At 40.6% G+C, this 16,077-nt stretch overlaps 1 protein-coding gene across 3 annotated transcripts in view; it reads right to left on the reverse strand.

Annotated features, from left to right (window-relative positions):
- Window positions 1-16,077, reverse strand: part of ANTXR2 (ANTXR cell adhesion molecule 2) — a 274,337-nt gene that overhangs the window by 222,327 nt on the left and 35,933 nt on the right. For all 3 annotated transcript variants that reach the window (XM_089675449.1, XM_089675440.1, XM_089675431.1), the window contains exon 4: window positions 4,925-4,996. In XM_089675449.1, the coding sequence (XP_089531575.1) occupies window positions 4,925-4,996 (72 nt within the window). The remainder of the gene's footprint in view (window positions 1-4,924; window positions 4,997-16,077) is intronic.

The following is a 16,077-nucleotide window of genomic DNA, read 5'->3' on the forward strand; positions in this document are numbered from 1 at the left end:
AAGAAGTGCATAAAATGATAGGCTGCTCAGCTAAAATGATCGCAAATGCTTTAAAATGGCAACCAAAACCTGAAAGACGTGGAAGAAAGCGAAAAACTACCATTCGAATGGATAGAAGAATAGCCAAAATGGCAAGGACTCAGCCAACAATCAGCTCCAGGAAGATCAAAGAAGGTCTAAAAAGTTACCTGTGAGTACTGTTACAATCAGAAGACGCCTATATGAAGCCAAGCTATCTGCAAGAAGCCCCCGCAAAGTCCCACTGTTGAAAAAAAGACGTGCTGAAGAGGTTACAATTTGCCAAAGAGCACATTGACTGGCCTAAAGAGAAATGGCGCAACATTTTGTGGACTGATGAAAGTAAGATTGTTCTTTTTGGGTCTAGTGGCCGGAGACAGTTTGTCAGACGACCCCCAAACACTGAATTCAAGCCACAGTACACTGTGAAGACAGTGAAGCATGGTTGCGCAAGCATCATGATATGGGGATGTTTCTCATACTACGGTGTTGGGCCTATTTATTGCATACCAGGGATCATGGATCAGTTTGAATACATCAGAATACTTGAAGAGGTCATGCTGCCTTATGCTGAAGAGGAAATGCCCTTGAAATGGGTGTTCCAACAAAACAACGACCCCAAACACACCAGTAAACATGCAACATCTTGGTTCCAGACCAACAAGATTGACGTTATGGAGTGGCCAGCCCAATCCCCGGATCTTAATCCAATAGAAAACTTGAGGGGTGACATCAAAAATGCAGTTTCTGAGACAAAACCAAGAAATGGAGAAGAACTGTGGAATGTAGTCCAATCATCCTGGGCTGGAATACCTGTTCACAGGTGCCAGAAGTTGGTTGACTCCATGCAACACAGATATACAGCAGTTCTCAGAAACTGTGCTTATACAATGAAATATTCATTAAGTGATTCAAAGGAAAGCAAAATCTTCAAACATTTTTCAGTTTATATAGTGAATGTTTGAGTTTGTAAAGAAGAATACAAACACTGCTATTTTTTTGAACAGTCTAATATTCACCTTTCTTCAATTTTTTTAGAGGAACAACACAAATTTGATATATTTTTCTTCATGTTTTGATTTGGAATAGAATGTGTAGTGTTCCCAATGCATTTGTGTGTATGGAAAGCTATTAGAAGGATTTTGAGCTTTATTCATTTTTTTCAACACACTGCTATAATTTTGAACACAACTGTATATAATGGATTGTAACTACACAAATTAAGCAAGAACTAATACCATCACATATCTGTGTACTACTACTATGTAGTACCCTGTTAGTTAGATTGATAAGTAAGAGGAATTTTTTTTTTGGCTGGGAGGTAGTCAACCCAGGCATGCATTTGGTCTCTCCATAAGCTCAGAAGGTCTGTGGTCTCTCACTGTTACCAGTAGGGGTTGTTACTCCACTGGAAATAGTATGAAGGTCCTGCTTGGCTGAGTTATGAATATTCATCACTCTTCTGGTCACCCCAGTAGGAGCCACTGGGGCATGATGGGAGAAAGTGTAAATATTTGGAAAGGCCATGTGCTAGCTCTCTTGCCTCAGGCTGAGGGCTGAGAAGTTGCTGCTGGACTGTTCTTGCTGCTGGGCCTTGTACCCTGATTGGGGCCTAGCATGCATTTGAAGCACAACTTTACACATCTGAGCTAAGAGATTCACCAGCTGGGAAAGCTGCCATCTCTGAAGGCCTTGCTACTGGTTCGTTTGCTGTTCATCAGGGTCCTGGCTGTAACAGAGCCTGGGAGCCCATACCTGCAACACCTCAGCAGACTGGAATCTCAAGGGTGAAGTCTCAATCACTTCACTAGAAGGAAGCAAGATAGTCTGGGCAGCTATCCCTGGGTCTTGTTAGTAAAAGACTGTTTACTGATCCGGGTGATGTTTGAGGCTGCAAGGGGATAAGAGCCAATGTAGTTTTATGGGATACAGATTGCACTACAACTCCTAATTTTAGCTTTCTCTCCCAGTCTCATTGGTCAAGGAGTGCTATATTCACGACAGTGAAGTTAGTGTCCTTTTCTTTAAAACTCGTACTTATAAGAGCATCCCATGTCCTACACCTCTTCCCTGTTATAAGTTTATTCAGCATTAAAATAAAAAAAAAATCCCCTAGACTGGTCACTGGGTCAGTGTGCATGGAGTCGCTAAGGTGTGTGGTCGAGAAGCCTCTGCACAATGAGAAGAACTCTGATTGTCATCATTTATGTGACTACTTTAATCACTTTTAATCATCATCAGTCAGCTGCACTCATGGGGGGTACAGCTATATTTAAAAGACAAAATCACTGAAATCACTCAAGCGAGTATGGCGTAAAACTAAATCCCTGCAAGACTTTACCCTCTACAAATCTGCCCTTCTCAAATACAACTCTCGTCTCCATGCTACTAAACAAAACTACTAGAACACTGTCATCAAAACCCTCTCATCCAACTCTTTTCTACCCTTAATTCCTTACTCCACCGCCCATTGCCTCCATCCACCAACTTACTTACTGCACAGGAGATTGCCAGTCATTTCAAGGACAAGATCGACACAATTTGCAAAGAGATCTCCAGTGTCAAGCTTTCTCTTCCAACCAACATACCAGGCCCAACTCCATGCTCAATACTCTCCTCCTTCGACCCTGTTACCACCAAGGAAGTTAAGAAACTCCTTTCCAAGGCTCACCTCACCCCACCTGTCCCCTGGACCCTGAACCTTCACGATTATTGCAGCCTCCTTCCTGCTCTAAACTCTCTAACCCACATCTTCAACCTCTCACTCTCCACAGGCACCTTTCCCTCCCCACTCAAACATGCACTGGTTACCCCTATACTTAAGTTATTCAAACAGGTGGGGTCCAGCGATGACTTTTTAAGACCCATCTTCCTGCTCCTATTTGCCTCCAGGCTTCTTGAGCGCCTTGTGCACAACCATATGAATTGCTATCTCACCAACAACAACCTTCTCGATCCTCTTCAGTCTGGCTTCCACCCACAACATTCCACTGAAACTGCCCTACTAAAACTCACTACCTACTAACTGCTAAAACCAATGGCCATTACTCCATACTCATACTCCTGGACCTTTCCACTGGCTTTGACACCCGCTCCTTCTCAGTAAACTCCACTCCATTGACCTCTGTGACTCTGCTTTCTCCTGGTTCTCTTCTTACCTTTCTCAGTGCACTTTCAGTGTCACATACAACAACAACTCCTCCACTCCTCTTCCTCTTTCTGCTGGGGTACCCCAAGGCTCTGTCCTTCAGCCCCTCCTTTTCTCTCTCTCTACACCTCCTCCCTGGGCCAATTGATAACCTCCCATGGCTTCCAATACCACCTCTATGCTGATTACACCCAGATCTATCTCTCCACTACCCAGCTCAACCCTCAATCTCCTCACAAATCTACTAAGCGACATATCAGTATGGATGTCACACCACTCCCTCAAACTCAATCTTTCCAAAATTGAACTTGTAATATTTTCTTCTTCCCAATTCCCCACTCATGACTTTACCATTAAGATCAACAGCACAACCATTGGTCCTTCTCCTCATGCCAGGGTGCTCGGCGTAATCCTAGACTCTGACCACTCCTTTGGGCCCCACATCCAATCACTGGCTAAATTTTGCCAGCTCAACCTTTGCAACATTTCCAAAATCTGTCCCTTTCTGACCAATGACACCACAAAACAACTTATCCAAGCCTTGGTTATATCCCACCTTGATTACTGCAACTCCCTCCTCATTGATCTACTGTTACACAGGTTATCCCTGCTTCAATCAATTATGAATGCTGCTGCTAGACTCATACACCTTACCTACCAATCAGCAACTGCTGCCCCTCTCTGCTAATCCCTTCATTGGCTTCCACTAATCCAACGTATAAAATTCAAAATACTAACCACAACATACAAAGCCATCCACAACACTGCCCCTAGCTACATCGCCAACCTCATCCGCAGATATCGTCCCAATCGCTCCTCCCAAGACATCTTGCTCTCTAACTCCCTCATCACCTCCTCCAGGACTTCTCCAGAGCCTCTCCCATTCTCTGGAACTCCCTACTGCAGTATGTCCGGTCAGCCCCCATTATGTCTGCCTTTAGGCGATCTTTGTAAACTCACTTATTCAGGGAAGCCTACCTCCACCTCTAGCTAAGAACTGTATTTAAGCCATCTCCATCAGATCATCCCCTGCAGCTATCACCTTTTTAACACCTCCCCTTCCTTTAGATTGTATGCTCCATGAGCAGGGCCCTCCTATCCCTTCTGTACTGAAATGTATTGTAATTGTACTGTCTCCCTTTATATTGTAAAGCGCTGCGCAAACTGTTGGAGCTATATAAATTCTGTATAATAATAGGAATAATATTACTAATAATAAAATGATAGTATTTATTCAAATCTTAGTCCTAGCCCTAAATGAGCATTTATCTTGTTTGGATCAATCCAATAAATTGACCGAACAAGCACAATTACCTTCTTTCTGTCATCTCACTGATAAATAAGGAGGATCACACACATTGCTTACAAATTTTCCAGCATATGGCAACATTTTTTTGAATGCAAACATGTGTTTCTGCCATTTAATGCACTTGTTATTGATCCCTTGTGCACTAATGAATACCTCCATTGTTACTAGAGTGTCAGTACAGGACTACTGGATGAGGTATAATCAGTTTATTTATAGGTGGTCTTATTTTTTTTTTAGAATAAAAGCTACAGCATGAAAAGAAAAGAAAAATAGATATGTAAATAAATGTAATGTAATAGCTAATTAAGGAAACACTTTCCATATATTTGAATATGAAATGTGTTTCCCCTTACAAAAAACAATGCATGTCTTGGTAAACATACAACATTCAGCAATGATGTCTGCTTTTGGCCTGATAATCAAAAACACATAGTGTAATAGGTATGTACCTGTTATCTGTTAATTCCAAAATCGTAGTTGCTTGAGTCGAGAATACAATGAAGGACACTCTCAGTCTTGGACTGGAAAGATAAAAGAATACATGGAGATTATTAATCAATGCCATTAGCACCTAGTAGAATACGTTCTACATATACAGTATAACTAGCAGTGATAATGGCACCAAAGACCACACACACATATGTCTTTATTCCCACTGTATTTTTGGATATCCTCATAAAGGGAGAGAGAAGGGAAAAATGAGAAGAAAAGTAGAACAGTAAACAAGTCAAAACCCTAGGCAAATAAAAAAAACATAAGTTGTGTCACCTTCAATGAAAAAGACTGTCAAAGCAATCAATAGATCCATGTATATGTAAATATGTATGTAAATATTAACCTTCCTGTAAAAGTTGAATTTAGCACAACCCCCTCCATCTCCCAAGCCTCTCTATTAATGTGATAGACAGCAGCAAAGACAAATTGTTTTGCACAACTGTTTTGCTTTAAAAACCCAGGATTGCACAGGTTCAGGATTGTTCAGGATTTGGGTTGTATAACCCTCTCAGCCATATATTAAATCTTTCCTGGGTGATTTAGAATAAAGCATTTAAACTTGTAAGCAGGTGCTGGCAGTTATCAGTTACCAGAGAACGTAATCGCAGCCAGACAGTGGAAAGTGGTAGGGCATCAGTGATGGTTCCTCAGGTTAGGGAGGGGGTTAGTGTGCTTACACCCTCCTTGTCAGTATCCCAAAAGCAATCAGGACAGGATCAGCAGCACAGAGACCCCATGGATGTAGCCACGGGAGAGTCAAAGAAGTTAATTAGTGCATGCATAGAAGCCCCTATTCTGTCACTGGAAGTGAGGTGACAGAATGACAGGAAAGTTGGACTGGTGGAGCAGAACACAAGGTTAGCGGTGACCCCCTCTAAATGCTACATTCTGGAAGACAAGGTGTGTAATGTCTTGAGGCAGTCTGTTCACAGTATGGAGCCTCACATTTATTGAAGCTGCTGAAAGTGAACAGCTCACTTCTGGGCACAGAGAAATGCCTTAATGTTGAATTCATATGAACAGTCCAGTCTGGTCCCTAGCATTAGTGAGAATGTTCATGAGAAGAGTACCCTCACATGTATGGAGAGCTGTCCCCACCCACAACCTGTAGGCAACAAGTAGGACTGGATATCAACCTTTACTTGGTATGATGACAAAGATATCCATAATACTTTCCAAGTGTCCTTTTAAACTCTGTAAAGAATGGTTCTATCACATCTGGCTGTGGGTGAAGCTAAAGAGGCTTGAATAGGAAGAGGAAGAGGGACTGTAGAGAGAAGAGAATTAGAGCACAAAAAAAAAAATCCAGATGATTCATTGACCTTATTTGAAATGATCAATCTTTGCCCAGGAAAGTGGCCCATCTATACATAACACAAGAATCAGGCAATTTGACTTACATTGCAAGGCAGAAAAGGGGTCCAGCTTAATATCTAGGTTATAAGAGGTTCTATAAAAAGTGGAAGTAAACTGTATGATGTATCTAAATTTTTTTGGGGGGAAGCCCCATTGGTGTAAAAGATCTCTTGTAAGAGGGCTAGAAGACTTATCAGCAGGACCTATCCCCCACATTGAATATGGTGCAGCTATTGGATAGGCTAATGAATAAATTTATGGCACGATGAGACCACAGATGGTAAGAAACTTGTTATGGCAAAGATTATAGGACAATAGCCCTACAGCATACATGTCTTCCACCTGGGTACTTGTTCTAGGAATGCTAGAGACAGGACTGGTAAACAATATGAAAAATGTAAGGATCAAAAACTTCTTGCTGGGTTGAACAGGACATTCACTTTGATACTTTTCTTGACAGGAAAATATATTAGAAAAACTATACACTAAGAGAAAAACATACAGAAAGCCCAGACTGTAGGTTCCATAGGATTTATGTCCTATATAGATGGTGACCAGATGGTTGGCAACACCACTCTTTCAGGGAAAGATTCTCAACAAGTTGCTCCCTATCTCCTGTTGCATAGTTTTTCTTTGCCATTTCCAGTTTTTTCAAAAAAAATTACAATGGCAAAGGTTGCCACATGCATCCTGTTGGTAAATGACACTGATAAAAGCTAGTGAGTTAGGAGGCAGCTGCAGCAAAGTAATTAACCAGCAGGCAAAAATATTGTCCATAAACATGGTTAGACAAGCAATAAGGCTGAATTATATAACAACAGAAGAAAGAGAAATAGCAGGAACCAGAGGAAAAACCAGGACCACAATAAGAACAGCAATCAGAATAACAATACCAGTAGATCTGAGCTGAACTAACACTTGTCACCTGTTAGACTCCATGCACACTGTACATTTTGGCAATCTCTCCTACAGGAGATGCCTTTCCTCCTGGCAGCAGAGTTTTGGTAGAAAAAAAAATGCTTGACGCTTATAAATGTGTATAAGGCTCAACAAGTGCTTGGTCGGTAATTAATTTCATTGGCCAAAATAATAATTTATTCTGGCCAATTAAATGAATTAAAGCTCAAGAGCTAAATGCTCCTAGTGTCAATGTATGCTTAGATTTTTTTTTTTATGGGTTTACCCACATCAAGCATTTTTTTCTGCCAAAACGCTGCTTCTGGACTCACTGAAAGTGTTTTTTTTTTCTGCTTCTGAACATTCCTGCCTCTAAACATGCAGGGGCATTTAGAGACAGAAAAAATGGGAAAATGCCCCTAAGAGGCCTTAATGTCACAGGACCCCAAAATTTGCTTGTGCTGTAGTTCCCAGTTTCATCCAGCAGACGGTGTGGGCCCTTGGCAAGTAAGAATTTACCTAGTCAATGGTAAAAGTAGCCATGAGACTTTTCCATGTTAACAGAGGCTGCCCACAGGAGGTAAGCGGAGCCACCATTCCTTAAAGCTTTCAGATCTACCTACCCATGTCTTGTTGAAACTAGAAGTACAAGTGTAAAATGTCAAGGAAAAAAAATTATGTTCTCTTTTAATGCCACAAAATATCAAAATTCTATTTTGTTATACACTATATTGCCAAACGTATTGGGACACCCCCTCCAAATCATTGCATTCAGGTGTTCCAACCACATCCATGGCCACTGATGTATAAAATCAAGCACCTAGGCATGCAGACTGCTTCTACAAACATTTGTGAAAGAATGGATCGCTCTCAGGAGCTCAGGAATTTCAAGCATAGTACCACGATAGGTTGCTACCTGTGCAATAAGTCCATCCGTGAAATTTTCTTGCTACTAAATATTCCACGGTCAACTATTAGTGGTATTATAACAAAGTGGAAGCAACTGGGAACAACAGCAACTCAGCCACCAAGTGGTAGGCCACATAAAATGACAGAGCAGGGTAAGCACATGATGAAGTGCACAGTGCACAGAAGTCACCAACTGTCTGCAGAGTCAATAGCTAAAGACCTCCAAACTTTTGTGGCCTTCAGATTAGCACAACAACAGTGAAAAGGTGAATTAACACCCTACACCATCCCTCAGTCCCCACTGCAATTACCTCCTTGGGTAATTAGTTGTCACTGTCTTTGGATCTGAAAGCCCCACTGCCATGTTTCACATGACTGTCATATGCCTTTAAGTGTTCTTTGTATTTTGTCTCTGCTCCTCTCTTTCCTTTGGTTCATGCTGTATAGATAGTCCACCCCTTTTTCCTAGTAATGCATTTCAGCTTCTAGCCTCATGTCATGAAGCAGATCACATTATGATATTTTGACCTATCCGATGTTCATTGTTGTAAGATTTTCTCAGTTTATGGAATAAACTTCACAAGATCTACAAGGTGTCATCTGATCGAGTCACTGCCTGTGTTATTCAACTAAGATTGGAGTTATCGCTATCTCATCACAACTGTAAGTTACAGAGATCACACTTTCAGTGCTTAGATTGGAGAGACAGAACACCCACACTTCTTCTCTTTCTTCCCTTAGGGCTTCTGAGATAGATCAGAGTAATTCTGATTGGTCAAAGTGGTCATGTTCTAGCGCAAGACAAACCAGAATCACTCTGATCCATCCTAGAATCCCTAAAGAAAGATGAAGAGGAAAAGTGGGGCCTACAAATCTCTGAACCACTGCACTGGCTGCATGGGTAGTAACAGCTAATCACATGTGGACCATGGAGGTGGGGATGGTGTTTATCTTTTCATTTTGTGTTAAAAAGGTGAACTTACACTTTAAAAGTTGCTTGTGATGTTTGATAAGCAGTTATTATGATGGATATGGAAAAGGAAATAATGATTATGGTTTACATAAGGACCAACCAAAAAATCTAAAGAACATTCAGAATTAATGAAAATACAAGCTGTGTTTGACTTTTGTAAGGTAGCATTCAGGTCTAACAAGAACCCCATTTAAAAAAATTTAAAAAATAATACTTTTATTAATTAGATATCAAAACAAATTCTGATTGGTGTCCTTACATATAGTGATATGAAGTATTTCAAATACAAGCTGCTTTGCCCCCAGAATTAAATGCCCTTTAGGAATTTTTCAAATGGAAACGTTAAAGTGTTGCTCACTTCTCCAACATCCTCAATGTTTAATGTGATCTGAGTGATCTTGTCTATGATGTGTATTCAGATGCACAATATGAAAATGCATGAACAAGCACAATTCAGAGGTTTAGACAGTAAGAGTGAATAGCACACCAACTGCCAAGTATGCTGAATGCAACTGTGTAGACCCAGATTTCATTCTGATTTTAACAGCCTTAGTCTAACTAGATAACATACAATGTTTCTGGAAGGCTGGTCACCCTTTAAAACTTGTACACAGCCTGGCATCTGGATAAGCGAAGCATATATTAAACAAGTCTGACTGCATTTGGCATGCCTCAAAAATAGCCATACAGGATAATTATCAGTTATACAGTACGTAGTGGAGTTTATCAAGACTGATTGCACTTGGCAGCCCCAGCAATGAAATTTGACCCATACTTCTCAACATTTCTTTTATTTCCCTAGATAGATAGATAGATAGATAGATAGATAGATAGATAGATAGATAGATAGATAGATAGATAGGATAGATAGGATAGATAGGATAGATAGATAGGATAGATAGGATAGATAGATAGGATAGATAGGATAGATAGATAGAAAAAGAAAAAAGAAGGGGAGTTTATTGATTCATAACTATATAAAAGTACAAAAGTAGCATACAAAGTATACAAAAGTAGCAAGCTGTACACGGTTTAAAAATGTATTGTTCTTATACTGCAGATTTTAAAACATAACTATATTTGAGGCAAAATTTCATATCAGCAATTTGTAACTGAAAGTTAGCAAAACTGTTTAACACTCATTTAGCAAAGGTTCAACACTGAATTTCTGGCACAAAACTATCATTTGAATACACTGTACAAAAGGGATTGATTTACTAAAAGGCAAAAAGGACTGTTCACATTGAAAGGGAAGTTACGCAAAGTAATTTTCCTGAAAACTTAATAAATAAGGTATATCTCTGAGTTCCATCATCCAATTATGTGCACACAAAAGTGCATTTATTTATTTTCCTTAAATGTGATTGGGCATTCTTTGCAAAGTGACATTTTACCGCAACTAACTAAGCTCTGGGGAAATTTCAGTAGCAAAGTGCAACTACACTTGCAAAGTGAATATCCTATTTGCCCTAAAGTGTCAAACCTCCAAACTCTGAAGTGGATAAATGCAGAGGCACTCAAGAAGGGAGGAGGTACATTTAGGAATTTGCATTAAATCTTGATGTTTATTGAGCACAGAAAATACTTCTAAAACACCATTAATGCGTTTTGTGGCTTAACACTGGCCACTTTTTGTGGTCATTGACATCTTCTTAATGGTCTTTATGGTACCCACACATTTATGTCTTTTCACATAGTGCCTGCAGAAAACTACAGGAGGGGATACGTAGAAAACCAGTCACCCTGGATGAGGAGAGAACAGCAATGATTGGTCTTTTCTTTTTCTTTTACAGGAAATTCATGTACACAGGCAAAGTGCACATTTAATGCTGGAATACTACACAGATCTGAAAAAAAAATAACTGTACACAAAGGACACTACAAAAGTAAAGTAGGAATGCACATGGCTCTTGTATTTAGACAATATTTGTTTAGCCTTGATTCAGCTTAAATTGGTTCCACGCCGCCCTATAGCAGAAATACTGTTACAGGGTGGCATGAGTTTGCAAAATCACGTGTGTATATATATATGTGATTTTTCAGTTCCGGGTATGGGGCGCAGCGTTCGCTGCCATTCTCGGCCTCGGCTGTCAATTACCAGGTCCCAGACGGTGATTCCCTGCCGGCACCCAGCGATCTCCAAGGACTTCCGACGGGGGAGAGACCTGTATGAAAACAATACAGATCTCTCCCCTGTCAGCTCCTGCACACTGCTTTGTATATCTCTGCATAGCAGAGCCATTCAAAGCAGTGTGTTTACAGTATAAAGCACACACACAGTCAACATAGTGAAACAGCACACAGTTAACCCTTTGATCGCCCCACATGTTAACCCCTTCCTGCCCAGTGACATTAGTAAAGTGTCAGTGCTTTTTATTATTATTTTATTATTATTTTATTTCAGGTACTTATATAGCGCCGTCAATTTACGCAGTGCTTTACATATATATATATTGTACATTCACATCAGTGAATGTACAATATACATATATTATTAGCACTGATCACTGTATTGGTGTCACTGGGAATATCAGTGACAACAAGTCAGTTCCCCACAGTGAAAGAATGCCTTCCGCAGTCCTGCTATAAGCCACTGATCGCCGCCATTACTAGTAGAAAAAAATCTATACCGCCATTTGTAAATGCTGTAACTTTCACGTAAACCAAATAATTTACACGTATTGGGATTTTGTTTTAGCAAAGTCATGTAGCAGAATACAATTTTGGCCTAAATTTATGACAAAATTTTATTTTTTTTATTTTTTTACTGGACATGTTTAATAGCAAAAAGTCAAAAATATTGTTTTTTTTCTCACAATTGTCAGTCTTTTTTTTATTTAAAGGGCAAAAAATTTAAAACACAGAGGCGATAAAATACCACCAAAATAAAGCTCTATTTGTGGGGGAAAAAAGGACGTAAATTTCATTTGGGTGCAGCGTTGCATGACCGTGCAATTATCAGTTAAAGTAACGCAGTATCGCAAAAAATGGCCTGGTCAGGAAGGGGGGTAAATCCTCTGGAGAGCAATTGGTTAAAGTGCATTTCCACTTTTACAGTCAATTTTGACAACCCCCCACTATATATTAGTTATGTGTTCCCATTCACACAGAATTCTCTTAATTAAATATTTCTTACCTGTTAGGGGTTTCTCAGGGAAGAGGTGTCATGTCGGACTGTCAGTTTTCTTGAACCATGTTAGTGAGCCTACCCCAAGTCTGTCCTCATTAACATACAAGGTAAGAAACGCAGCCTCTACACTTTTAACCCTTTGTTAGGGCAGACATTGTTCAAATCTAGTTACAATTGCTAATGAAGACCTGCCTGCACAGTAAAAAACAGGATTAATTATGGCAAACACAGCTCCCCAGCCCCCTCATAAACAAAGAAAGCTACTCAGAATTTTTTTTGTTGGATGGTTTAGAATATACTGCCTAAAAAATGTAAGTTTTGGGGGTTTTTTTAGAGTTATGCTATGTGAATAGGAACATGTAACAAATATTATATACAGTTGGTGTTATCCCAATTTGCCTGAAAAGGTGAAAATACATTTTAACTTTTAGGGGTTGGTGCAATATTTATATCTTCTGGAGCTCTATATACAGTCTGCAGGGAATATCAGCATTGGTTTCAGACTAGTTAATATTTATTATCTGCTAGCCTGACACAGACCTCACCATTCTGTCTTCCCTGTATGTAACCCTGAACAGTCCGAACTGTGCAAATCCAACATTCCAATTCATTATATGTTTGCCATTAGCCAAAACAAAATCTGACATGAAAGCACAGCTTTACTTTAAGCGCAGCTGTCCTTCAACTTTAGCAGCCTCTGAAACTTGTAAGACTGGCCCTAGTTTCCATGTATTTGGTTGCATCAATAAACTATACTAACATAGTATAGTAACCTCCGCAACATCGCCAAAATCCGCACGTTCCTAACTCCAGAAACCACTAAACAGCTCATCCACTCCCTCATCATATCGCGACTCGACTACTGCAACTCCCTCCTCACTGGCCTGCCTCGCCGCTGGCTATCCCCGCTTCAGTCCATCCTGAATACGGCTGCCAGACTCATTCACCTTTCCAACCGCTCCATTTCCGCCACCCCCCTCTGCCAATCCCTCCACTGGCTTCCGATTGCGCAACGGATCAAATTCAAAATCCTAACACTGACGTACAAAGCTGTCCACCATACTGCCCCGAACTACATCACTGACCTAATATCCAAGTACCGCCCAGCACGCACACTCCGCTCCTCACAAGACCTCCTTCTCTCTAGTTCCCTGGTCTCCTCCTCCCATGCCCGCCTCCAGGACTTCTCCAGGGTGTCACCCATCCTCTGGAACTCCCTGCCCCAACCCATCAGATTATCACCTACTCTCCTCTCCTTTAGGCGCACCCTGAAAACCCATCTCTTCAGGGAAGCCTACCCCGCCCCCTGCTAACTTGCCGACCTCCTCCACTCTTCCTACCACTCCATCCCCCACAGCTATCTCCTCCTGTGCCACCATCCCCTCCCTCCTAGATTGTAAGCTTGAAAGAGCAGGGCCCTCGATCCCCTCATGTTTTGCATTGTATTGGTATTGTTCTGTCACATGTTCTGTCCCCCTTTGTAATGTACAGCGCTGAGCGAACTATTGGCGCTTTATAAATACTGAATAATAATAATAATAATAATAATAGGGGTGGCACACTGCTCCTAGGTCCTATAGTTAAATTCAAAGCCAAAGTATGCAGCCTGACCTATCTATACAGACCAGGTGATGTATCGCAGAAACATAGCCTGTTCATAAAAAAACAAGTAGTCACTTCCCTAAAGCATTTTGAGAAGCTAGCATGGAAATAATTTAGAATTAAAAATGTGCGGCACAATAGTTGATATACAGTAGACCAGTGTTCAATACAGCAATTATCCACTTGACCTCCGGAAGATTTACCCCCCTTCCTGACCAGGCCATTTTTTTGCAATACGGTGCCTCGTTATTTTAACTGACAATTAAGCAGTCATGCAACACTGTACATAAATGAAATTTATATAATTTTTTCCCCACAAATAGAGCTTTCTTTTAGTGGTATTTTATTTTTTACTCTATAAATGAAAAAACACTGACATTTAAAAAAAAACAACATTTTGACTTTCTGCCATGAAACATGTCCAATAAAAAAATTTATAAATGTAAGCCAAAATATATTCTGCTACAAATTTTTGTTTAAAAAAAAATCAATAAGCGTATATTGATTGGTTTGCGCAAAAGTTATAGTGTCTACAAATGGTGGTAAATATAGGGGGTGTGTTTTATACTAGTAATGGCGGCGATCAGCGACTTATAGTGGGACTGTGATATTGCGGCAGACAATCTGACACTACCTGACACTTTGTGGGAACCAGTGACATTAATACAGTGATCAGTGGTAAAAATATACACTGTCACTGTATTAATGACACTAGCTGGGAAGGGGTTAAACATCTAGGGTGATCAAATGGTTAATTGTGTGCCTAGCCGGTGTTTAAGTGTTTACTATGTGCTGTTTTTACTAGGCAATCTGCTAGATTTTATTCCCTGAATAAAATCTAGCAGATCACCGTTGAAATAACATACAGTAACTCTGCATAGTTTACACAGGCAGAGCTGTGTTATGTCAGTCTCCTCGGCGATCAACAGGTGCCAGCTTTCATCCATTGGCCAGAACCAGTTAATCAGCTTCTGCTGTGTCCAATCACGGCAGAAGTGGCGCTCCTGTGGCAGGTGCGCTCCCCCCAATCCCCCCACCCCCCTCAGGGTGGCAGTTTATATTCATGTTTATATACGTAATTTTGGACATGAATCTGCTATAGGGCAGTCAGCAAGTGATTATATTTAAAAGCCAATTAACTAATTCAATATGATAAAAGATAATATTTCAGTTGTTCTGGCAAAGAAAATAATCCAGTTCCAAAAAAGTCAAAACCCGAATTTCAGGTATTTTTTTTTGTATAGTTACCTTGGTCGAGCTTGGAACAATGTAAATATGCATATTACACACCTGGCTTATTTCTATGAAAGCTAGAAATCAATATAGAAGCTACTACAATGATCTTTGCTGTCTTCCAGGTCCTGTACAAGCGGCTGTCCTGCTGCATGATAACCAAAGAAAGTCGCCCACTCAGCATGGGCATCATTCAAAGAATGCCTTCCATTTTTCTCAATGAATACAAGGCGTTCTCTGATTGGATGAGGTGGAAAGGCAGAGCTGTGACATCAACATTAACACTTGAGAAAAATGCTGATCCCTTACTGAATGGCACCCGTGCTGAGGGAACAACATCTTCCAGTAACTATACAGCAGAACAGCCGCATGGCATACAACCCAGACAGCAGCGGTCAGCCAGGTATGGGATACGTACACTTTCTAGCCACTTTATTAGGTACACCTTGCTAGTACCGGGTTGGACCCCTTTTGCCTTCAGAACTGCCTTAATTTTTCTTGGCATATTTTCAACAAGGTGTTGGAAACATTTCTCAGAGATTCTCCCATTCCACCATTATCCCAAAGGTGCTCTAGTGGACTTAAATTTGGTGACTGTGGAGGCCATTGGACTACAGTGAACTCATTGTTATGTTCAAGAAACCACTTTGAGATGATTTGAGCTTTGTGACATGGTGCATTATCCTGCTGGAAGTAGCCATCAGAAGATGGGTACACTATAGTCATAAAGGGATGGACACGGTCAGCAACAATACTCAGGTAGGCTGTAGCATTTAAACGATGCTCAGTTGGTACTAAGGGGCCCAGAGTGTGCCAAGAAAATCTCCATGGGAGAATGTCACCACCACACCGAGGATCACCAATATGGGTCCAAAAGTTTTAATGAACGATCACATAGTTACAGCAAGGCAACGATTCAGAGTCTCGCAGGACCCTTCATCAGGCATGAAAATTTCCACCACACCATTACACCACCACCAAAAGCCTGATTCGTTGATAAAGGCAGG

This window comes from Staurois parvus, unplaced genomic scaffold (assembly GCF_062004578.1).
Source record: "Staurois parvus isolate SC_StPar_1 unplaced genomic scaffold, SC_StPar_1.0 ptg000013l, whole genome shotgun sequence".
In the NCBI taxonomy this organism is placed as follows: Eukaryota; Metazoa; Chordata; class Amphibia; order Anura; family Ranidae; genus Staurois; species Staurois parvus.